General features: G+C 43.8%; 1 protein-coding gene across 4 annotated transcripts in view; it reads left to right on the top strand.

Annotated features, from left to right (window-relative positions):
• Positions 1–11,326: 11,326 nt before the first annotated feature.
• The window catches only part of PAN3 (poly(A) specific ribonuclease subunit PAN3), a 79,173-nt gene continuing 64,911 nt past the window's right edge, over positions 11,327–25,588 (top strand). For 3 of the 4 annotated variants that reach the window (XM_032181689.1, XM_032181699.1, XM_032181671.1), the window contains exons 1-3: positions 11,327–11,817; positions 17,445–17,585; positions 24,398–24,519. In XM_032181689.1, the coding sequence (XP_032037580.1) occupies positions 11,355–11,817; positions 17,445–17,585; positions 24,398–24,519 (726 nt within the window). In that variant the 5' untranslated portion in view covers positions 11,327–11,354. The remainder of the gene's footprint in view (positions 11,818–17,444; positions 17,586–24,397; positions 24,520–25,588) is intronic. The other variant, XM_032181680.1, reaches the window with a different exon arrangement.

Genomic DNA, 25,588 nt, shown 5'->3' with positions numbered 1-25,588 from the left:
CCATTAAAAAGCTGGATAGACAGCCCTGAAGCAAAGCAAACAGACATATCTCATCTAATGGCATAAGTAAGCTTGCTTTGTTTAACTCTTTTTAACCTACTCTGTTTAAGCACTCCAGACTCATTACCTGACACACTACAGCACTTCAACTGACATTAATGGAATTATTAACCTCCTGCAAGCAAGAGCTGCTTTAGTTAAGTACCCAAAGGTAGAGGCATGAGATTCCCGGCACCTCATCAACAAGGAGAAAAGGATCTGCCCAAAAGAGAAGTGAAAACAAGACTGTAAATAGTGAAATTACACTACTTGTCATCCTAGTATTGTAAAACTTCCCTTTTTGAATGAAAACAACAGCTTCTACAACTGACTATAGTATGTCATCCTCTTTCTGGATGGGGGTGAGGGAGGGAACAGAGCTTAGACTGAGGATGGGAGAAGGAAGGACAGCAAGAGAAAGAGCTGGAGAGAAGGGCTCTGCTACAAAACCTGAAAAGATAAAAATGAAGCAAAGGAATTTGGTTTAAGTGGTCATTCATATTCGGTAGCAAATTTGGCAAAAATGAACAAAACAGATACCAGTTGGTGTTATTTATATCACCAACCGGTGATACGTTACTTATGATGTTAGGGTTAAAAGACAATTGCAGTTCCCCAGTGGTTGTACAGATGTAAAATCAAACATACTGCTGGTAACAATAATGGGCTTTTCAAACCAGCTTTTGCACCTCACCCACTGGAAATCTTACCTACACAATCAAGCCTAGACTATAGAAAAGGGAATACCACTTGCTTTTACAACAGTAATGGAGCTAAATATCCATGCCACAAGCTAGCCTTTCTGTACGTTTAAACTGCTCAGTTTTTCAGCAGTTTTTAAGGAAATATCCTAGAAAAATGAGGGAGCTGTTTCATCCTGAGTGGGAAATGCACACAACATTTATCCAGATGTCAGTCTAGCTTTTTATCTTACTTCTCATAGAAGACAGAGAAAAAAAGAAGAGTCTACTCTTCAGTCACACCAGCAAATTTTAGGGTATTGTCTGCGTTTCAACGTTTACAGATTCCTTAAGGAAGCATTTGGCATCATACTTCTGTTCAGATTCCTAAAGCATCTTCTTAAATGTATTTCTCTCAACAAGAATAGGGTTAATCCATATGGGAAATATGGTATTTCCCCTCTCCTCCCCTCCATTTGAGAAATGCTGTTCTTTGTTGGTTATGAACTGATTTTCTGGTCCCTACTTTCCTTTTAAAAGTCTACGATCATTGGGTTTAAACAATCTTTGTGCTTTTTGAGTGCTGCTATATAAAACTGAAATTGCTTTCTGTCTTCATCGGTCATCTGTTCCTGTTCTTCTTCTTTTTTTGCTCTGTAAATGTTTTACTCTCCAGTCTCATTTCCACTGATGTTTGCTGTAGTTCTTCACCCATGCCTTTTGCAATGAATGTCTCTATGAAAAATTTCAGGAAAGCTAACTCAGCTCGATGACCCCAAATAGCTTCTCAGTTTAACAGCACAGAAACCTACATGTGAAGGAGTTTATGCCATGAAGCTTTTGAAAGCTGCATTTTCAGAAGCTTGAGAACAAGAGGACGAGGGGGAGTTTGGATTCAGCTCTGTGCTGTACTATGTTGGGGCCCTGATGGGAAGGAGTGCAGAAGGGGATGCTGCAGAAGGACATGATGCCTGCAGCTCTGCTCCATTGAGCACAATCACACAGCACCCACCAATGCACTGATGGGTAGAAACTGACTGCTGGATAGCTGGAAAGTTGGGTAAGCTGAGAAATTTTCCGGGGAAGAGAGGGAAAAAGCAAATGGGGCCAAACCTCAAAAGAAATAAAACACCAATAGTTTTGAGTTGCATTTTCTGGAAAATAACCCTCCCCCCGAGCAATCCCTTCACCTTCAGGAATCATCTCTTTGAAGAGATGCCTCCTCTGATCCATGAAATCCATGGTGAGAGATGACAATGAAAATACGTTCTGCTGGGCATGACTGTGTTTTCCTGAGTAAGAAGACCACGCACTGGCCTTATCCAGCATTCACAGCTGGCTTGCACCAAGGTTTCTGCAAGCTTCGTGAAAGAGATTGCAGTCAGGATTAAACTTGATTCCCCCTGGGGTACTCATTGATTTCACCTTTCTGCTGGTGGCGGGGCTCGGTGCCTGGACATGCTTTGCAGTGCTCATCAGCTGGGGTGCTGGAAAGCAATGGGTGTATTGCTGGGAGGTGGACACATCCTGACAGCTGCTGGGTCCCAGCCTCTTCTGGCCCATCTTGTGTTTTTCTGGTTCTCTGCCATAGGGATGTAACAGACACCTGTGTGTCCTGCGAGGGGTTTTTCAACATATAAAACTCCCAGAGTTTTTGTGCAATTGGACCCAGCATAAAGTAATCCAGAGCTTGTTAGGGCCTGAGTTTGCAGCCCTTGCTCGTATAAAATTTCCCCTCATTTGTCAGCCACGCTGAGATCTTAGTCAGCAGCTCTGAGCTTCGTTTCTCTCAGGTGCCCTGGAACTGCAAAAGCAATCCCATGAACAGCTCTCAGCAGGAGCGGGCACAACATGAATAAAAGGAACGAGAGCAGTTAAAGGAAAGCTTGCTCCAATGAGAAAGGTCACCCAAAGTCTCTGTTTGTCACACAATTCTCCAACTCGTGAAACATGAAACTGTATTACTGCCTCAGTTGCCAGTCCTCATCCACCTTCCCACCTCATTCGCTAATGCCAGGCTAATTGCATGCTAGATCATGCTATCATTAACCACAAGCTCTTGCTTAGGATGACCAGAAAACGTTAAGAAGGTGAGAAACTGAAGTAATGATTTTAATGCGCGTAACTGTATTTACATACATATTGTGTTGTATATATTGTTTTCTAAAATTATCGGGATTACATTCCTTGCTGCTGGGTATCATTTATTCCAGCAAATAACACTGACAAGATGCTTTTTCTTTCCTGCAGCTTTTGCAGTTCTGAGCCTGTAATTTAAAGACAGACCTGGTGCCTTAATTCTGCACGTACCGGTGAGATTTTCCTCTAGCAGTTACTACAGACTGGCTTTCCTTTCTCTGCCTAAGTGTCACAATTTCTGATGATTCTGGTTCATCATACAGATACAGGCTGTGAGTCTGCCCAATTTATTACTGGGTCTTACCTTGAGACAATACGTGGAGTTTTATGGGGAACACACCCGTCTTTAAGAAATGACATATTAAACACTTAACAGTTTTCCATCAACATTGCTTTTAAAGAGTCATCTGCTAGAGAGAGAGTCATGGAGCTGGCAATTCTCAGGATTTCTGCTGTCAGCTACATCTCAGAACTTTCAGCTCCTACTCAGCTTGTATGTCCCAAAGCATTTGCTTTTTTTTTTTCCCCTGTATCTGCTGGCCTTACAAGATGTATTACTGCCTCCCTACATACCTTGCCTTGACTAAGTAGTATCTCAACCCAACGAGCAGCAGTCCTCATGGACGATAATCGCACCTCATGCTCCTCTGGATCTTGCTCCCTCCTCAGAGCCATCTCTCAGCCGTGCTGAGGTCTGTTCTTCACAGCCGCCTTCGGGCACTATCACATCCCAGATGCTAATCGCTTTTGTTTACCCTGTTATGCAGCCTGCAAGACTAGCAGAGCTCAGTCGAGAAGAAAACACAGAAATCCGTCTTCAACAGGGTTTGCTTAGTAGTAGTATCTTCAATCATGCAAAGCAGGAGATCATGAAATACTCATTTTCATTTTTACTCCACCTTGCCTTCTATCTCGGGTAGACTTTCAAACATGAATGAATAATACCTAAACAATTGCTCTTTGAAGTAAATATTATTGTTCCCATATATGGAGCTGAAAACGAACCCCAGGTTGTAAAATGACTTTCCCAGGCACGCATCAGAACTGAGTTGATCAGAAAAACAACAACAACAACAACAACAAAAAAAGCCCACTCTCTTGTTGTTTGGGTCCTGGATTTTGAATCAGCAAGATCATCTCTGATAGGAGCAAGCCACAGAGCCAGAGAAAAATAGTTGCAGGCATCTGAGATGGAAGAAAACATTTTTTTTTTCTTTTAACAGTTAAAATGTTGGCATGACTTCACTCTGACAAAACAGATAAACTTTCTAGATATTATTATTGTGCTTTCTTCTGTTTAGGTTGTTCAACAACAACAAAACCTGGTAAGATACAGATGCACTGCTAAATTTCGTTCTATCAACACAGCTCATTTGCAGATTATTTACTTAGGAAAATACAGATGTATTGTTTAAGGTGATCAGGTGAATCTGGTATTAATGCATTTATGTCAGGAAAAATAAGAAAAAATAAGTATTTTTAGGTACTTTTTGCCTTGTGCATGAAACGTGTCAGGTGCGCTAGAGCAACAGCCTGGCTGGGACACCAGGGTGATGGGACAGAAAAAGGGACACCCAGAAAAGAGAAGAAAAACAGGATGGAAAATAAAAGATGCAGGAGAAAACGAACAGATAAGAAGCCAGAGGTGAAAGAAAGTAAAGATGTGAAGGGATGCGGAGAGATAATGGGAAACAGGGAGCAAAGTGTCCGAGGAGCAGGTGGAGGAGGCCTTACCTGGTAGCCAAAGCGGGGTCCCCGAGGGGTGGGCAGCGGGTGGGCACAGTGCCATGGCTGGCGATGCCCTGCTGTCCTCAGCCCAAGTGCGTGAAACCCGGCTGTGCAGGTGGCTGTCTTCAGGGCGCACGTCACTGCCCGCAATGAAACCACTTCTTCAAAAGCCCGGGCCCCAGACCTGAGCCTGAAGGAAACGGCTGAGTGCGGGCGAGCAGAGGGGCCTCTCTTGGGCTGAGGGATATTTCCAGCGGCGGGTGAGAAGCCAGAACCTGGTGGCAGTGGAGCTGTTGTGTGCCTCTGCCAGGCAGGGGAAGCAGCTGCCCAGCGCGGGGACCATGCCCGGTGGGGCAGCGCGGCTGCGGCGTGGGTCTGTGTTTAGCCCCAGAAGGAATAGGGAACTAGCGCTGCCCGCAGGAGGGTGCAGACAGAGCTACAGCTGCTCTGAGGCCATTTCACAGATGACTTGTCAAAGGGATAAAAATAAAGGCCTCTGGGGTCACCCACAGAGGCAACCCTCTGGGGACACTGCGGCCTTGCCCAGTGTGCAGCACTCCAGCATCTGCCTTCTTGCTTCTTGCTTATGGGGTACAGAGGGTCCAAGTAGCCCAACTAGCCCAGATTTACTCGCCCCTGCTTTATAGCAGGACCAGGTGCTTCAGAAGGGCAAGCAGAAGTTCCTGGCTGCTGCAGCCATGCATTGTGTCCCCCTGACAGAAAGCGGCTCCATTTCTGTGGGCTAAGCTTGTGCATCACCCCCAGCTTCATCCCTGCTATTCCCTCAATTGTTATACATATTTTTTTATTGTTAGAGACTAAGAACCCATTCTGCAACAGAGCTAAACAATCTCTGTCCAAAGAGCTCGCATGTAAGCAAATAAACTCAGTGTCAGTAAGATGTTCTTAGCAATGTGCCAGAGATTATATCTTGAATGGATTTGTTTTTTGGTACTGATACATAGTAAATAATTTCTTTGGCATTAGGGGAGATTAAATAAAAATGTAGATGGAGCAGAGCTAGACAGGTATATTGCACATAAAAGCCATAGAAGATGTCCCAAAGATAACTATAGGAGAAACGGAGAAACAGCATTGAGGCCAGCATTGTTAGAGGAGGTGAGCACTTGGTCTCTCACAAGACTGCCTCAGAAATACAGACTGAAGCAATAACACTGTACTCAGGTGCTGAAGACAAGTTTGAGTTTGATGCAGTGCATAGGAAGGAGCTGAAGTGATTTGCAAACTAGGGAGGGACATATTTGCATGAACTCAAAAGCTGGGAAAGGAAGCACAGGATTCCATAGGCCTTAAAGAAATCATTGCAAACTGGAAAATACCATGCTGGGAACAAGCTTTCAGAGGTCTTACTATGTCTTTGGCTTGCAGGTGGCCTTTTCTTTGTACACAGACACAGCACAGATGAGGTTGGAAGACACCTCTAGAGATCATCTAGCCCAATCCCTGCCCAAAACAGGGTCAGCTAGAACAGGCTGCCCCAGGCCACATCCAGCTGAGTTTTAAACATCTCCAAGGAGGAAGTCTTCACAACTCCAGGCAATCTATTCCAGTGTTCAGCCACCCGCATAGCACAGAAGCACTTCCTTATATTCAGAGGGAGCCTCCTGTCTTCCAGTTTGTGCCCATTGCCTCTTGTCCTGGCACTGGGCTCCACAGAATTTGGCTCCATCCTCATTATTCTTCCCCATCAGGTATTTATACATGTTGATAAAATCCCCCCTGAGCCCTCTCTTCTCCAGGCTGTGATTCCGGCCCTTTCACCCCTTTCTCATCTGTCAGATGCCCCAAACCTTTAATCATCTTCATGGTTCTTCATTGGTCCCGCTCCAGGAAGCCCACAACTTTCTTGTATGTTCTTGCACATCCCCTTCAATGGCACACCTACCCAGAGGTTTTGCCCTCAGAAACCAGGGTGCAGACAGTTTGTGCTTCTGCTCTGAAACTACCAGACATCTGCCCCAGTCACTGACTTCTTGTGGGGTGAGGTGACACAGCAGTGACCTGTCTGAACACCTACACGTGTACCAAAACAGTGTTTGCCTGCCCTTTGTTTTAAAATTTGCAAGTGTGCAAAGTGCTTTGTTTTCTCTTCCACCTGATGCATCGCTGGAAACTATGGGGATTTTATTAAAGACATTGTGAGAAAAATCTGACAAAAAAAATTGCCTTTTCATTATTTCAACGGGTATAACATGACATTAACTTTCTTAATCAGAACTTATTAGAACCCGCATTTAAGTAACAGAACCTGTCACTGGTGATGCAGCTGTTCTGGTATCAGAAGTCTCGATATACGTCTTGTTTTCACTTGAAAAGCTTCTGCAAAAGATGTCAGTAGCTAAAAGAGTTGATATCTACTGAATGTAGACAAAATAAATATATAATATCCAGTATATTTAGTCCTGAAGATACTGGCAGAGGAGGTTCAAAAATGCCATACATGTGTAAATGACCATTAAGTACTCTTTTGAGTTTGCAAGTTTCTGTTTTTCCCCTCATGGGACAGTGGCTTCTGTTACCAAGGATTTTATCCAAGATATGTCACATTATGGCATGGCCTTCACTGCAACGGTTAGATAAAGCCAGCTCTGGTGGGAGTAGCCACATGGTAAAAAAACTCCCTAGCTAAACCATGTGAATGGGTTACCAGCAGCGTGAAACTAGGCTAACGTTTTATTGCTTGTACTAATATGAACTCTAGCCCAAGGCTAGACCTCCCCCCATACATTATTAACTTAGGTGTTGGCATACATTATTAACGTAGGTGTTAGCAGGAGCACTTCAGGGTCAGCTCCTGACTTGTTGCTTGATTTGAATTCAAAACTTCACTGAGTTGGCATGAATTTGGTTTTGCATGTGAATGGGAATCTGGCTAGCAGCAACATTTGGTTTCTTCCTTCTACTGCTAGCAAAGGCAACTCCCTTGTCAAGGACCCGTAGGAACTGTCACAGCAGGTTGGCCCACTCATTACTCAGTCTAACATCCTGGCTGCCCTATTATTTAGTCTCAAACACTTTAAAGGGAGATTTTAAAAAAATATAATTTTGTGGAATAATTGCAAGAGTGGCAGTTTCCCCTAGAATTCAGACACCAGTTGGTTTATATCCTGAGCTATCAGGCTTCATTGCTCTTCCTTCAAAAAATAAATCAACAAATGCTAAATTCTTGTCTAATATTACTGTGGACTCTGATCATGCTTGTATGTTTGTAAATCTTGCTAACAATTTTTTCCTATTTATATACTATGTTAGACTATAAAGGTTAAAGTTGGATTATGTAAAAACATTAAAAAAAATATTTCTCTTGATCTGTTTCAATAACATTAAGGAAAGACAGTTTTTTAAGTAGAGATAATATCTCCTAATATACCAACTGGTACTGCTGAAAAGAAAACAGTGCTTTTCTCAACTACTTGGTGGTTTAACAAGCTTCCTACCTACAAAACTTGTCTTGCCTATGCTGTAAAAAAAAAAAAAAAAAAAAAAAAAAGAAAGAACTACTATAACACCATCACTCAAAAAGTATTGTTATTCATTTGTATTATTTGATGCTAGCATGAACTTCAGGATCTGTTTCCACATGATTTACTGAACATGTCAATTTTTGGTCAACACAAAGAGAAACTGTCACTCTCAATAGCAGACGCAGCATTCTCAACACTGAATCTAATGTTAGGGGAGAGCTATTTGGCACTTGCAACCTGATTTGGCTGGGGAAAAGATCTCTTGGCAAGGCTTTCCTTCTCAAGGATTCCCTCCCCCCCTTTTTTGTTAATCTCATGTTTTGTTCTCTCACAATAGCTCTGTCACTTGGCTATGCCTATACGCATGCATACAGGAGTATTTCCCCCTTTCTGGGTCAAAAAGCACACCTCTTTATGACTTGACTACAAACTGGGACAAGACCCAGGGGCATCTATCTGTTCATCCTTTTCTTTCTCCCTGGATCTTGCGCAAGGTAAATCTGGGTATGTGCCCAAGAGAGGGGCTGCAGTGTTCCCTGGAGAGGTGCCGGCTTCAATAAACAAGGGACTTCTTTTGCAAAAAAAAAAATAAAAGTTAACATCATCAGTCACTGGTCTGCAGGAATGCCCAGTAAATCTCTGTGGACTGCACATGGCAGTGGAGCAGGTTCAAAGACACCGAATGGCTGATGGGACACCGTTGGCATTCTGGCTGGCCAGCATGAACAGGCAATGGAAATAAAACTCTGGAGGGGGACACGAAGTTACAATTAATGAGAAAGTGTCAGGGTCCCACGTGGACACTCAATAGTTGCAGGTCAGCCTTCAGGTCAAGGCCTTACCAGAATGAAGGGACAGAAGAGGTGAGAGCTTGCCAGGGCCAGAAAAAGAGGTTCATGCCATCTTCAGCCTCTTCCTGTCATTGGCACTGCTCTGCTGGCCAAGAAAAGACAAAGGACGCTTCCAAGCTGATTTAATGTTTGGTAGGGATTTGATGCTCACTTCCACCGATGGGGGGGGGGGGGGGGGGGGGGGGAGGGAAGAAGAACTCAGACACTCATTGCTCCGTACCACATATCTCATTGCTACCTGTGCACCCTTGCTGGCAGAATCACGTGCCACTGCCCAGTCCACTGCTTCAACTCTTTTTGCATCCAGGGTGAACGTTTCCAGCCTGAACCACAGCATGCAGACAGAAAAATGTGGGTCTTGTATACAGTAACCTCACTGTGTATGTGCAGTATTAGACATATGCATGGATCAGCAAAAGAGCTGTGGGAAAAGCAGATTCACAAGGTTGAAAACACAGGTTAGAATACACTTCAGTGGTGGGAGCGGCTACACAATTGAAGTCTTTGCTTGGAAGTATTTATTTCATGCTCAACCAGTTTACCCAGAAAAGGCATTTCCCTATGTGTATCATGAAATCTCTTGTAAGATAACTTGATACCATTAAATCCACAGTACTAAAGCCCTGGATAAAAGATCCACAGGTCTTGGAAAAGCTCTGGGTGAAAGCTGAAATTTTTCTTCTCCCTTTATTAACATCTTTCTGGTACCCCTTCCAGACTCCTCACTCACATCTATAACTTGGCCTCTCAGTCTGATCTTTCTGGAGGGAAGGAGCTTTTTTCAGGGGATGTCATTCTTGGAATGAGGTGTGATAAAGAAACTGCTGACAATAGGACTTCAGCTGCAGGTGATATTGGGTTCCTCTTGCTCCCCACACCTGGCGCTACCTCAGCACAGCACCTTCTGCTTCCCATTCCCCTCTGCAAAACCCCAAACTTGCAAAAGCCTCAACTGCCTGAGAATTCTGCCATTCTCTAGTACCTTCCCAGGGCATGGATGATCAGGATAAAGGAAGAGAAAGCAATGCGCTAAAGCACTTCCAGCCCTCCCTTTAGCCACAGCAAGAGCTGAGGGACGTGTCACCCATACCTGTGCCTCCTCGTGCAACCAAGTCCTTAGCTTCACCCCTCAGAGGCATAATGCTAATGACAGCGGTCTGAGTGATACGCAGCTAAGCACTGCTGTGAGCACTCAGCAAAGCTGCTGGGACTGCCTCCGATTTGTGTACTAAAGCAAACTGCTTTTGGTTATCTAAGAAGGAACAAGTTCTGACTGAAACATTTCTCATAGTTGAGGCCTTTACGAGGGCTCTCTTCGCTTTGGAACCTGCTGTGGTTTGTATCTGAGCTCCTTCTGAGACATTTTAATGGAGAAACTAACAGGACCTTCCCTCCCTTTTGCCTACTTTTCTAAACTTGTAGGAACATAGTACCTGTGGCACCATTGCCATATACAGTTGAAGGAAGCAAAAGGCTGAAAATTGTTAGGGAACAAAAGAGAGATGACGCCTTTCATATTATTTTCTTGGGATGCCAGGCTAGCATCGGAGGTTAACTCTGATCACCTTGCTCTGCTCCAGTTTTCTGTCAAATCTTCTTTCTGCAAAGAAACAGCTTTTTTCCTCAGTTGGTTTGTAAGGTTGGAGAAGCCAGTTTGTAAGCAGGAGAAGCCATCCTCCTGACTGCAAAAAATTTATGGTTTTGAGATTTCAGCTTAAGGCACCACTACTTCTCGAAGACTTTGAGGAAGAAAGCTTCCAGCGCGACATTTCAGAGCTCACTTATTACTTTTATTCTCACGCAGACTTTGGAGGCAGATTGATTTTTTTATTTCGAGAGAGGACGCAACGAAAGGGCAACAAGGCGCTCTCAACCCCCACACCGAACAACTTTATTTCCCAAACTTGACAGCTACTCCCCCCCAGTGTGCACACAACACTCGGACGACGGCACTTTGAAGGAAAAAACAAACAGAAGTTGGAGCCGCTGAGGGCAACCCCTGCGTGCTCCCCGCGTCCCTCCCCGCTTCTCCCCTCACGCCCCCAGCCCCGGCCCGGCCGGGCGCTACCCGGCATGCCCCGCTCCGGCGCAGGCGCGCCCGGGCGGCCGCTGAAGGAAGAGGAAAATGGCATAAACAACCCGCGGCCGCCCAGGAGCCGCCGCCGCCCCCGGCCGCGCTGAGAGGAGCGGAGCGGAGCGCGGAGGCTCCCCCCGCCCCCCCCTTCTCCTCCTCCTCCTCCTCCTCCTCCTCCTCCTCCCCCCTTTTCCTCCTCCTTCTCCTCCTCCGAGCCGCAGCCCGGGGTGCCGGCGGTTCCCCGCGCCCCTTTTTTTTTTTTTTTTTTTTTTTTTTTTCCTCTCCCCGCCCCTCTCCCCTCGCCCCTTTCCCCTCCCTCCTTCCCCATGGTGCCGACCCCGGCGGCGGGGCGGGTGCCATGAACAGCAGCGGCCTGCCCTGCTCCTCGCCCTCGCCGGTGGTGGGGCCGGTGGCGGCGGGGACCGGCGGCGGTGGCGGTGTGAACAGCAGCAGCAGCAGCAGCGGCGGGGCCGTGAAGCTCAAGTTCTGCCGCTACTACGCCAAGGACAAGACCTGCTTCTACGGCGAGGAGTGCCAGTTCCTGCATGAGGAGCCCGGCGCCGCCGCCGCTGCTCCTCCTCCTCCTCCTCCCCTCAGCGGGCTCCCCCTCGGCATCCCCCCGGCGGCCAGCGCCGGGCCCGGGTACTCGCCTCACGGGGCCAGCCCGGGCCCGGCGGCGGCGGCGGTGGTGGCGGTGGTGGGGCCTAAGAAAGCCGAGCTGGGGGCGGGAGGAGGAGGAGGAGGAGGTGGAGGAAGCAGCAACGGTGGAGGAGGAGGAGGAGGAGGAGGCGGCGGGGGGCTGGACGGCCCGCGGCTGGCGAGTGAGTGGGGCCGGGGTTGCGTGGGGAGTGGAGGTTTGGGGGTGGGGGGGGAGCCCCGGTCCCGCCTTGGGAAGCGGCTCCCGAGCGTGCTGTGGTGCTACCGGAAACAAATAACAGCCATGGTGGCGGCGGGGCCGCTCCCTGCCCTCCCCCGGGCCTCCCCGCCCGCCTGGCGGCATCCCCAAGGGTGGTTTTTTGGGGTTCCCCCCCCCCCCCTTTTCCTGGGTGAGGTGCCTCCATCTTAGCCCCGTCCGCCAGGGGCAGGCGAAAGGGAGAGGGGACGGGTGTGGGGAAGAAGGGAAGGAGACCCCCCTGGAAAGGGGATGCTGGAGGGGGGTGCCCTCCTGTCCCCCTTCTGGAGGGCTCCTGGGCAGTGGTTGCCCCGGTGCTGGGTTTGGGGTGTCTTTTGGGGGCCCCCCCCCCCCCCCCCCCCCAGCTGGGGAACAGCTCTTGCAAGGGTGCAGCTGCTGCCTGGTGTGCTCCTCCTGGCAGCCCCAGTTGGGTCTCAGCTGTTGGAAGTTTTGAGCCTTCAGCCTTGAAATATTACTACATTGCAGGCGCGTGTCACTTTGTAAATCCTGAAGCTGTAACAGTTTAGATGTATGCAAACTATCCGCTGCTACAAGGAGAAATGGCTTCTGATTTTTTTTTTTTCTGACTTTCTACAACCTTTATTCCCTCCCCGGTAGGAGTTTGGGGTGCTTGCGTGCCTTGCAGGACAGTTGCTGGTCGGTTTTGTGGTGGCTGAATAGATGCTGATTGTAGCAAGCTGGTTTCAAGAACAGTTCGGTTTGTAGCAAAAGCAGCAGCAGCACTTGGAACAACAAAGTCCAGCAAGCTTATAAAGCTTCTTCAGAAACGTCATGCTCTAAATGAATACATTAAGCTTGGTTGCATTATTGATTTCTGTCATAAACCTGGTATTTGTTTACATGAAGTGACTCAACTGCTAAATGGTCACAGCCATGCTTTTGCTGAAATTAAGGTGCAACCACGTCGAACATCCTGTGTATAGCTCTCAGCACTCGATATGTTTCAGGAACCTGTAACTGCTTTTTCACCAGGTGTAATGAGCTTGTGCCATTGAGCGATATTGTCTGTGGAGCTGGTAGCTGGACAGTGCCTTGTATTAGTACAGCACTGTCATGTCTGCTCTTCCAGGACGACCCTAAAACATAGAATTGCTTAATGCTTTCTATTAAAAGACAGAATTTTTGATTGTTTTATCAAACTTCAGTTGTTCAAAGTGAAGTCTATGCTGCCTTTTTTTTTTTTTTTTTTTTTTTTTTTTTTTTTTACAGGTAGATGGGAAAGATCTAGCAGTGATCATTTGATCTCTGCTTGTTTTCCTTTTGAACAGAATTAGCTGTGAGATGTATAGGTGAATAAAAATGTAAAAATAAATAGTTAAAATCTGCTAAGCTAGTGTATCCAGGCTTGTGGAGAGGGTTAATAAGCTGATTTGGGGATAAAAGCTTTTATATGAAGGATTTTCTTTCTTTCTTCTCCTAAGAATGAAGTCTAAAAGTTGCTCAAGTCCTAAACCTAAGAAAAAAAATTAAGAATTTGTGTGCTCAGTGGTTGATATTGCTGAGCAGTTAAACTATTTGGAAACCATGTGTCTGAGTATGTATCAGCCTGTCAGAGGTTTAAAACTGCATGGGGCTCCCAGCGGTTGCCCCTGTTGTGAGGGCACCGAGAATGGGCAAACTCCCTGCAGAGTTATCAGTGATTGCCTGCAGGGAAAGACACCCTGCTTGAAGTTACAGGAGGCAAAGGCCTGGACTAGTAGAGGAGGGTCCTTATATCAAGGAGTCTAGCTGGGAAAGAAGAGTAAGGAAAGGAAGGAGAGACAAATTAAGTGAAGAGCCTTAGAGTGAGCCCAGTTTTGCTTCCTGGCTTCAGTATGCAGTTGTGAAAGAAATAAGGAAGATATTTGTTCAAAATCTGGAGGTGATCAGTATAGCTACTGACAAGTTCATCTCTATAATTCTCATTTTGCTGATGGCTCACGGTGTTACCAGGACGATTTCCAAGTGGATGGAATGAAAGCTTTATTTTTTATGGATGTAGGAAGCTATACGCCAACTTTTATTGAACAGTGAAGTTCAGAAGTAAAGAATGTGGAATTAGGAAGTGCCAAAAGGTAGCCTGCCTGTGCAGTCTCACTGCCAGTCTTCCCTAATGCAGAAGTATCGGGGTGGTCTCCAGTTAGGCACCTGCGTGTGCTGCCTTCTCTCCCTTCTTCCTCACTGGACCCCAGCATCATTCAGTGCACGGAGCAGATAATGCTCATTGAGTAATTAACTGTGCAGCCCTATTTATTGTTAAAAGTGGGTCAGCGCCTCATTCTAACATGCGTGTTACTCTAATCCTGCTCTGAGTACAGGATTATTAATTTACTTATAGGTTTTTCTGTAGTAATCACAAAGACTCCCCAAATACTGACTTCTTTTCAGAGCACAGATGATGGGAACATTGAATGATAAGGAGAAGGACAGTGAAAATGCAAGAAATATTCCAGGGAAGAAGTATTCCAGTACAAGGGTATTAAGTGAAACAAGCAGGTGACATGTCCAGAGCTAACCAACAGAGATTTCTTCACGTGACGTGTGGTTAAACTGTTCTGTGACAGAGATGGTTTAGATACTAACATCTGACAGGGGTTCAAAAAGTCATCCGATATTATTGGGAAAAAACTCTGCCTTAGACAATGAAATGTGAAAAAAAATCATTTCTGAGTCAAACTCATTTTCTACTATGCATAGCTGAGAGCCTCCAGGGAACCCCTGCCTCATCCTCACCTTGAGCTTATGTTTTTGTCTACATGCCCACTGTGGTCCAGCCTCGGAGGTGATGCAGAAGGCTAAATTTGTCTTTGGCTTGACTGCTGTGGCTTTTTATGTTCTTGGGGAACGAGACTGACTATGCTGATGAACTTCATTCACTTTCAGAAGGTAGCACCCCTGCCCCTAAAGCACTTGACGTTTGAAGCATGCATTTTCAAAGCACTGTTCCTGCTCTTTTGGTGCTGCGAGTGCTCAGCCTTCTGGGCGCAAAGTGTCCAGCTGCCCGTCTGCAAAATAAGAAGCGCAGCTGCGAACTGCCTCACCAACATTTGATTTTAGAAAGAAGTCCTTTTCACATAACAAAAAAGGAAGGAGAAAATATCAGAAAAAGTTTCCTTGAGTTTTGTTAGTGGCCAAAATCTGTGCACGGTGGTCTTCTGCTAGCCACAAGTCCTGACTGTCAGCTCAGGTACTGGGCAGAGTAGCAGAGGTACCTAGCCTGAGAGGAGTGGAGATGGGGAAAATTACCATTCCTTGGCATTTAGGGGGGAGGATATGACCGGCAGGGTTTTAAGGAGCAGCTCAGGAAAGGATAGGTGAGAGGCATGAGCAATTTCTCCTCGTGTGTCTGCCCTCTGTTCCGTTTGAACCTTTACAACTTGAGTAACAAGCAGATTGGCAGCCTGTGCTACTGCCTGCTGATGGCTCATTCCCGGAGCACTTGGTGCCATGCGAGGGAGGGTCTGAAGAAAATTGTCACTGTTACTGAAATCTGTCACATCTGTGTGTAAGCTGGACAAGTTAAAGCTGTACAGACAACTGCAGCTGTTAAATTACTCGAAAGTTAATGAATACAAATGTGATACTCCTCAGCACATGGGCCTCACAAACACTGTATTACACCAATAGAAGTGTTTACTGCTTGCTACAGTGCTTTTTTCTTTTCTTTTTTTTTTGCTGTGAAGCACACGATACACAGCAGTTACTGTCAGTGCTCGCTCTTTAGCCTGGTGCCTGACTTGTCTGAGCGCAGCCCCGGAGGAGGGCCGATGGGCTGAGCGCTGCACTCAGCTCTGCCGCAGCGGGCTCCGGTGCTGCTGTCCACCGAGGAGCACGCAGGAGCTGGCCACGGGCACGGTGCTGCTGCTGCCTCTCCTTTCCAGCTTTCCGAGTCTTGTTCTCTCCCCAAAAAGCCTTCCTCTAGGAAAACTGTGCTTAAACCAGGCCCCTATTTCCACAGCGTGCCCGCAGTGCTGCTCTGTTTCTCCACAGCTGCTGAGGAAACCTGCCTAGGTAGGCTTTGTCCGTGAGGGGGTGGAAAGGAGGACGACGAAGGCTTGGTTTGCGTTGGGTTAGCCTCATAAAAGCGTGATTGCTGTTTTCACAGCCCACAAGCTGTGTGTTAGAAGGCCAGTCATAGCTGCAGTGGGTATTGACGGCCGCTGTAGCAGCTCTGTGTGCAATCACTTGGCACTTAGCTTAGCGAGAATTAGGGCTTAGGTTTTGGTAAATCCATAAACAGGCTGGGCTTGGGGTGGGAAGACCCATACATTTGTATGCTTTTTTTTTTTTTTTTAAGGTGTTTAAGTCTCTTCCAGCCCATTCTTCTTCAAACTAAATGAAATAGCGGATATAGAGAAAATGGGAAGATAAGCCATTCAGCAAAATAGATATTAAAGGTAATCTGTTGGATTACGCTTCTTAACACAATGAAACAATGGTCAGGATTATTCTAAGTATGGATTTTTTTTTTTTTTTATCATCTCTGGTAGTATTTGAGTATTTACAGCTCAAAATATTTAGAAACAGGTATCAAACTTTTAATGTAAATATATTTGTGGTGTGCCATATGCTAGTTGCTTTTTCCCTGGGTTTGTTTCTTCTTTGCCTTGATGCAGAAAACAGGTATTGTAGTCAGGAGAAAGGGTTGAGAATTCCTTCTCCAGACCTGTTTGTGCTTTTTGCAAGTGATGCTGTATTAGTTGTCATATACCTGTGCTCTCTTATTAGAGAGGTGCCTCAAGTTTTAATATTTCTGATGCCTTTTCCAGGAGCTGATAGAGGATACAATTTTTATCTTTTCCTCTATTTTTTTAAAGACATTGGAGACAAGTCTGAGAATTGACGAGACATTTGGGACAGCTGGAGACTGTTAAACAATTGAGAATCGAAGACTAAAAACAATAACTTAGGAGATGCATGGGAGTAATCGAAAATGACTGAATTCACTTAATCGCCTCTTGTTTCGTACATCAACAGCAGAAATTGGGAAATGATAGGCATGGATTTTTCTCTCACTTTTGTGTTTCATGTGGAAATGGGGAAGAAACAGAAAACTTATTGGAGGGGTTAATGAGGAGAAGAGGAAAAACTTTTACATCTGCAAAGTTATTTGGGATATATAAGGGGCAGTTCTAGCATGTAAAACTTCCAGGAAAAAATACAACATGCCATGGTGCTTGAAACTGATTTTCCTGTATTTATGTACTTTGAGGGGGTTTCTTTATTGGGTGAGAAAACATTCAAGCCCAAATATTGCACAGAAATCACAGATCCCTTGGGAGTATGGGTACTTATTTGTTTCTGGTAGTACCTACCACGTGTTGGGTATCAAAATACATGACAATGGCATTATTACTGTTCTGATGGTTTTATCTTTGTCTTTGAAAGAGGAAAACAGTGTGTTTGGGGTGGGGGGATAGTTATAGACATCTTATGAGCAAACTCAAAGGTGATATTTGCTATAATAATTTGAAGTTTTGATGATGTTTTTTTAAGATACTGAGCATCCCCATTTAGTTTCTGTCTAGCAGTTATTAGATAACTGATTTTTTGTAGGTATCACTGTAGGAGTGGGCCTGCAGGAAGGATTTGAATGCACAGAAAATAGTGACCTTGGGGACCAGCTCAGAAAGAGTTCCCTGTGTAAGGAACCACCTAGAAGCAAATTTAGACTGCTGCGGGAAAAATGGACGAATGGTAAGTGAGGGTGGGGTGAGAAACGCAGGGAGGAGCAGTTCTGTAGGACCTTGGAAGCTGAAAAAACTCTTGGTCTCGAGGCAGCTGATGGAAAGGGGGTCAGTGGAGGGATTTAGATAGCAAGCTGATGGGGCTGATGTTTTCCTTATCTGTTGTTTTCTGGTAATGATGTAATACATTACACTGCCTTCACAAATGGTACAGTGAATCGCTGTGTGTTGAAGATGAGTCGGTGCCGATCACGCTCCGTGCATGTCCGTGTTCCATCCGTCTCTTGGGAGTTAAGTTGTGGTGGTGTGATTGTTTTGTCTGGTCTTCAAAGACATTTTGTGTTTAGATCTTATTTGTATTATTTTATTTGCTTCCTTATGGCCTTTTATTCCTTTTTTTTTTTTTTTTTTCCCTTCTGAGAATTGAGATTCAGAAACAAAATCCTTGAATTCTAAAGTGGTGGTAGAAACATGCGTTGTAGATGTTGCAGTGAGGTGGAATAAGAGATAAGAAATCCCCGTAGCCCATGGGTAGACTCCCTCTGTGTCAATTGTTCTAATGCTGGTGAAACTAATGGGAAGATCTTCCCTTTATTTTGTTTTCTCCCTCCCACTCCCGTAAGAAATAACCTGGATAGGTCATTGGGACATCTTCATCCTTTTCGTACAACTATTCTTATTTAAGAAGTTGAGGTTTATGTACAGGGAGGAGGCTGTTAAGAAACAAATGTGTGTTTTGAAAAAAATGAATGTGGTATATTGAAAAACTTGATGCGATACATCAGGAATTGTGAAGTGTTTTGGAGAAGGATTATTCTGAAAGCTTTGTTATTAAGTGATTTCCATAGTTGGAATTGCTGTCTCTGATAAGGAGTACTTCTGATGGCTCTTTTGAAAAAGTATCATTTTTAATTCGTTTTATCACTGTGCTTTTGGACTCAGTCCATGAAGAGGAGTCCTGCTGCTCTGGATGCCATACAAAGATTTTTACAGAGCAAAAGGACGGCAGCTGTACTTTTTGGGGGGGCTTTATCGGATGCTTGTATAATATGAGAGATAAAATTAAAAAAAAAAAAGAAAAAAAAGCAGCCCAGGCACTTAATATTATGGTAAGGATTGCTGTTTTCCTTTGCTTGCCCATGAATATCTCATCACTTAGTGGGAGTGTTTGTAAATAAGGCAGCGTTTCCCAAACTGTTTTGCTTCCTGTCTGCCTTTCAGCCAACTTGGTTCGTTTGTGCTGTCTGCCCTCCAACTGCACTTCCATTCTCAGCATCCTAGCGCAGCGGTGTGCTCCTGCTCCTCGTGCCTGGGGGATTAGCTCAGGTTCTCTGTCAGCTGCCCCTGTTTCAGTGATTCCTAGGCTGGTTTTGGGAAATGCTGCATTAAATGAGAGAGGTAAAATAAGACCAGAGAATTTACTTTCCCTAGCAAACTGTAAAAATAGTAGTGATGCAGTAGGGAAAGCAACACCAAAATGCACCTGGTAGTATGTGTAGTGCTCATGAGGTACACAGCAGGGCTAACACCTCAAGCACCTGTTTCCTGACACAAACCTATCAGTACAAAGCGAAATAGGACAAGCATAAGTTCCTCTGACACCGCAGTGCTTCTAGAGCACTAAAGCCATTTTTCTAAGTCTTAAGTGACTTGCCAAACGTGGGCTTTGTATAAAAGTTTTATTGTTTTAGTCTCAGTGTTAGGGTGGCTATCTCAGTGTAAAATTCCACTGGAGATATAAAGCAGTAAAAACTCCAGTGCCATATCTAGTTGAGATAACACCTTGTTCTTTGTGTGCACGTGTACAGCGAACATATGATTAAGTTTACCAAGCTGTGTCGAGGTGAAAAGTGCCTGTATTTGTGGCTGCTCTGGGAGCTGAAATCAAGATTACCTCTATAAATATAAGCTTTTTTTTCCCCCCAGCATAAAATAATTATAGTACAGCTTGGTAGGCAGTGATAGTAGCAAAATGGATTATTTCAATCTGTTTGATTATATTGCCAGAAATCTTTAAATAGCTGTTTTGAAGACTGTCAACAAAAATCTATTGTGATCTTACTTCAGCCCACTCGTTTTTGGGCCAGTATATTCTGTTACTGTAAAAGATCCTTTTTTAATATTAAGAATGGTTTCCTAGATGACCAGTGCTAATGCCAAGTTCATAAAGAAGCCATTTAAGAGAGTGCAGTATTAGTTTGCTGTCCAGAGTGAAAATACTAGAAATGCCACCTTTTCAGATACTGTTAGTATTTAGTGCTACTATGACAAGACGAGCATTAAACCGAAACCAACCGAAAACCCACTGAAACATCTGTTGCAACATTTGTGTCGAGTTCATCACAGCAGTACTCAAGCACCTAAGCTGTGATGAGATCCTTTGTACCTGAAAAAATTCTTTGAAAAAAAGTAAGGCAAAAATAACCATCTGTTTCTTTTCCCCTCCTCTTTGGTGCCTGCATCTGAAGGGAAGCCTACTTTCTGCTAAATTTCTGTGGGTGATGAATTATATAAGACGATATTTATTTTTAATTGCAGTTGTCACATTAAGCTGCAGTGTTACTCATCAAGCAAAAAATTATTAGATAATGTGGAGGTAAAATGTAGAAAGCACCTTCTGAATTTCTCAAGATGTTTGAATTTCTTTCCAGAATTGCAGGGATGTAACTTCTGGCTTTAATATCGATGTTGTTTAGAAGTTTCTTGTTCTGATGTGTGTGCTTACCTAATGTGTCAGCATGTATTTTACCACTGGATTCTCAGTTTGCATAATCATTTGCATAATGTGATGCCTCCTGAAAAAGGAGACAACGCTTTCTGTTCCTTCATACATCCTTTTTTTTTTTTTTTTTTCTCACATCTGCCTAGTCAAGCCTTCTATTTTTATAAGAAAGCTGTTACTTCTCTCCTGAGAGGAGTCCATTGAAAATTTATCGGACTTTGACAGGTGGATAGTAGTGTTACAAAACAAAGGCATGTTCCTTTGGCAAGAACTGCCAATTCCAGATTTTCTTTAAATCATTGTCTGAACTTACTTTCCCGCAGTTATAGTGGATTTTTAAAGACGAAAAAAAAAATACGAGCCTTGGTGTTGCATTTGTCATTCTAACAGCATTATGTGAAACATGTTTGGAAAGGTGTTCTTATGGTAAGAGAAATATGGACAGAGAAATCAAATGCAGGTTCTAATATAAAAGAATCAAATGAATAAATGCATGAGAACAAAAACTTCTCAAGGACTAAAATCTTTCCAGTTTGGACTTTTTCTCTGTTTTGTTCTTAATACCACACCGTGTGTGTGGTGAAGTTTACGCTTCCTTGAAGATCTCCTGTAGGTTACTAACGATAAATTGCTTTTTGCCTATGCTCTCAACTGCCTTGGTCTTCCAGAAGCAAGTGAGAATTTATGATTTGCCAAATCATAAGATAAGTGCTTTCTATTTCTCCCAGAGAAGGCCAGGTGCCAAGTACAGTACAGCTGCCTGTGCTGTTTAGGTATTTGCTGAACTTTCATCACTGTAACTGCTGAACGGCCCTCCTTTGAGCAGAGGTGGAGTACGTGGTCTTGTTTGTTCTTACAGGCAATGCAGGGATTGCTTATTCCTTTCTACCTATATAAGTTTTATCTTTTCTGTTAGCCTTAATTTTCTTTCTTTTTGCTATAGGGAAATTAAATTTAAGGAAGCTAGAGCTGAGTTTTCCTTCGAAGACAATCGTTACACGCATCACTTCTGGAGAACTCTGTTCTAAATACAAGTTATTGCTAAGAAAACTGGCCTCTGCTCTAGTGAGCTTTACTTTTTGATGTTTTTCTGGTGGAATGTATTCTTGAAGTCTTGGTCCTTTAGCTAGAGGTGTTCCAGATTATTGGGAAGTTTATTCACTTCATTAGGTTAGTACAGCAGGTGGACCATCAGCAGAGTTCGGCGGTACAAAGATGGATCAGCGCTCAAGCACAGTGATTTGTGGTAACCCTGCAAGGAGGCCATCAGCACAGCCAAAGCACCGGACTTGAGAGTTTTCACCCAGCTGGATAACAGAAAATGCTCTGGAGTAGCTTTTCCCGTCTGAAGAGCCCAGTTATAAATCAGTGCATCAACAAGAAGCCTAAAGCATAGTTCAGAGCAGCTTTGAGTGGCGTGAATTGGCTCATGAAGAAAATGCTGCTGCTTTCCTACTGCTGGCACTTGAGCAGTGTTGAGGATCGCTGTTGTGCTGCATGGCAGCATCCTCTGCAGTGCTCAGCCCTGGGAGTGCTGCGGGAAGCCTGCTGGTCCTCTCAGCCTGAGCTGCGTGGCACTGCGGGTGCCTCCTCTTGACAAGAAGAGCATCTGGTCCTGCTGGCCTGTTTTTGCCCTAGTGAAGCTACCTGCGCTGGCTCCAGTGATTTATTTGGATGCAATAGGGTAATTGCAGATGTACCAGCTGTCCTGGCTTACTGGAGCTGAGCTGGGGGGTTTATTTCATGCAACTGAGCTCTCGCTTTGCTGCACGTGGCGAAATAACCACTTGAAAGTTTTCTACTTTCCTTTTTCCAATTTTGATGATTTTGCATATTAGTTGTATTTGTCCAAGGGAAATCAAGCTAAATGGATTCTTGCATTGACTCCAGTGTAGTGAGGAGCAGTGGGAGAAGTTGAAACAATTGGCTGTTGTTAATTGTTCATCAGACTGAAGCATTTGAGGACTGGTCGTGTAATCTGTAAGTCCCTATAGTTTGTGTAAAGATTGGATGTAATCTGAGGTTTGACAGAATGATGAAATGGCAGATAATACTGCGGAACTGATACAGTGTACCTTGAAATGATGTTTTTTCCTGAAAATTAAAGCTTTTCATAGTCTTTTACAGTCAAGAATGTAGTATCAAAACTGTAGCAGCTCCTGATAATGGCTGAAATGCAGTCAGGGAAAGCTAGATAGGAAACACATTTAAAAAAAAAAAAAAAAGTATTAAAAAAAATGCAGTGTGGACTCTAAATTTCTGGGCAGACTAGGCTGCAGCTACTCATTACACATGGATCTGCTATTTTTCAGTTTTCTCCGGAGAGAAATCTTAGCACTTTTTCATGATGCTAGAAAATGATTGTGTTGAAATGCCAACCTTCACATGATGAGTTAGGGCCTGAAAGCAGCAGATAGAAGACAGTAACTGGTGTTACTACAGGCATTATTAATTTTCCTGATACAACAGTTCAATCACAGACTACTTTTTTTTTTTCTAGTCTTCAGCTTCATTTCAGGAATTTAAGTTCAACAAGTGATGCCTTAACCTGAAGAACAGCTTTGTCTTTTTTAGGGCTAAAGTGAGAGGACTTCTGGAATTTCTATATGGCTGCTGCTTTGAAATTCTGAAGGAGTATCCAGTGCATGGATGGTGGAGACAGTTTTATTGTCTGATTCTCTCAGCTGTTTTAAAACTTTTTTGAAAATCTTCATGTTGTACTTCATTAGTAATGAAGCATCTTTAAAGTCCCTTAGGTGTCTCTCTCAAACCTGCAGAGTACACAAACAACGTTCTGGATTTGGCAGTGCTACTTCAAGAATTTTTTCAACCTCAAAGCCGATCTGCCTGCAGTACGGATGCTGCTAGTGATCCTGGCTTCCAGTCCTTCCTATGACTGCATGTGGCTGTAGTTCTTTTGCTGTCTTCTGCATATACAGCATAGAAACAGCTTCCCAGGTTACATAGTCTCTTTTTTGGAGTGGAAGTTCCCATTCTGGTGAGACCTTCGGGGTTACAATTTGCATGCCATTAGCTCTGCTACAGAGTTCCACTTTATTTCCCTTGAGGATTTGGGACAGGAAGCTGTTTCAGTGTGTCACCAGCTGGCTGGAAGTCCATGCAGAAGTTCAAGTTGGATAGTTTGGTACAGGATGTTCTTCTGAGTTGGATGTGTGCCTTCCTACCTTAGAGCTACCAATTACTCATGTCTGTTGGCTTGCAGTGGCCTGGCCATACCGATTAGTGTCTTTATAATTTGCTGTGGGTGTTTTTGCGGAAGCTTAATTTGAATTGCAACGTGTGTACAGCTGTAAAGTCTTTTTTGTTATCTAAGTAATACCTGCTTGAATGTTTCGTGTTAATTATGACTGCTGCTGGTTGTTCTCTGTAGTCTCATAGAAGTGAATTCATTTATTTGTGCTTGTATGTTGAGGCCATTACTCCCAGGCACGCAATTTCGTGGGATTAATTTCTTCAGTTACATCCTTCACACTTGCTTTCATTCCAAAGGAGGTTTTGGCCACTCTTCATAAAACTGTTGCCACTTCGTGTAGTACAAGATAATGAAAATAGCAGTAGGCTCTTAAGGAAGCTTTTAAAGTATTTCTGCATTGTATGGGAGGACTTGAGATATTTTTAAATGTATGTTTTGTGTGTTACCCTTTAAAATAACAAGCATATCCCCATAGAAACTTTACTTGACACATATATTTCTAAGATATAGGCTTTCTATGTTTGCCTTTTATTTTTTTTTTAGTTGGTTGGTTATTTGTTTCGATATCATTACCTGTCTTGTTACCCTTTGTAAAGTTCAAACTCATCATCATTTCCCTCAAAACCTTTCACTTTTCTGCCACTTTGTGCATTTGTGTTGTAAATCCATGCTCCATATGCTGTCATTAAGCAACCTCGTTCATGATATTTATGCATTTATGGTTTTAGCTGCTTTGATGAGAAGTTAGTCTTGAAGAGTAGGACTACCAAACTTCTTCTATTTCACACTGTCCCCACCCCCCAGCCAAAAAATTATAGATGTCAGCAAATGAATCCATGGTGAACTACATTTGTCTGAAATGTTTTTCTTTTTTTTTTCCTTTTAGTTCCCGGAATAGATGGCGGTGGTTTAGCTGATGCTAGTCTCACAGATTCCTACTTTAGCACCAGCTTCATTGGCGTTAATGGATTTGGAAGTCCCGCTGAAACCAAGTATCCCATGATGCAGGTAATGGCAGTGAATTGTGTGGTGTTCCATTAATTTTTGGCTGGCGTTACACCAAGAAGGGAAAAACTGTCCAAGGGTCAGGGAAAATGCAGCTCTCTGGTATGTGGCATCTCGCAGGGTATCCTGAGCCTACACGCTTTAATCTTACTAATGGAAATGAAACAATATCATTACTTTACAATTAGCCTGGTTTTGCTGGCACTTATTTCAGCTGCTGGATTAGGCATTGCTGCGTCCATTAACTCTGTGCTTCTAGATATCTTTTTATGTTCATATCTAGTTTTGATAGCCTTCTACTAAGTATATAAATATTAGATTTTGAAATGTTTTGCAGACCAAAAGTCACTAAAGCAAAAAGTGAACTGTTAAACCAGTAAATTAACAGGGGAAAAAAATAATCAGAATTTATAAGCTCAGTCTCTGGTAGCATTCAGTGATGTAGGTTACATATTTAAGTCCTATTTTTTTCTATTTATACTGCTCTGTGGATGTAGGCATCAGTTTCCATGAGGTGGAATTATGGTGTAGGTAGTAGTATGCAAAGATTTACAGCAAAAGGCTGTTATTTAAAACCTAAATGAGTTTCTGTTGAAGCAGCGCACGCGATACTATAATAATTCCCTCAAAATTACGCTGCTTAAAAGCAGAGATGGTCTCTCCCTGTACTCAAAGGTTTAACAAACCAGTGTCTGGTAAATGAAAGAGAGTGCAAGTCAAATAGCTCCCACTGAGTCCTGACAACAGCTCTCTTTTATATCAAGGAAACTCTCCTTATGAGCTTACTTTGATCTCAATTGTGGCTGTATTATGGATTGAAAAATAACTCTGCAAAAGGTGGGAAATAATTAAGGGTGTTCTGTTTTTGTTTCTTAATGCATGTTTTCAATAAGGCTGCATTTTTTTTTCTCATTCAGCAGAATCGTAAAACTATGGAAATGTTTACTACTGATAGTGATGCATGTTTTAAAAGGAACTTTTTAACCTCTGATCCCACAGAGGGTACTGTTGAAGCTGGAAGTTAGGTTATGATATTGTTTGTACAGTTACAGATTTTGATATCACAGAGATC

This window comes from Aythya fuligula, chromosome 1 (assembly GCF_009819795.1).
Source record: "Aythya fuligula isolate bAytFul2 chromosome 1, bAytFul2.pri, whole genome shotgun sequence".
NCBI classification, from domain to species: domain Eukaryota; kingdom Metazoa; phylum Chordata; class Aves; order Anseriformes; family Anatidae; genus Aythya; species Aythya fuligula.
This window is presented reverse-complemented; position numbering and strand designations above follow the sequence as displayed.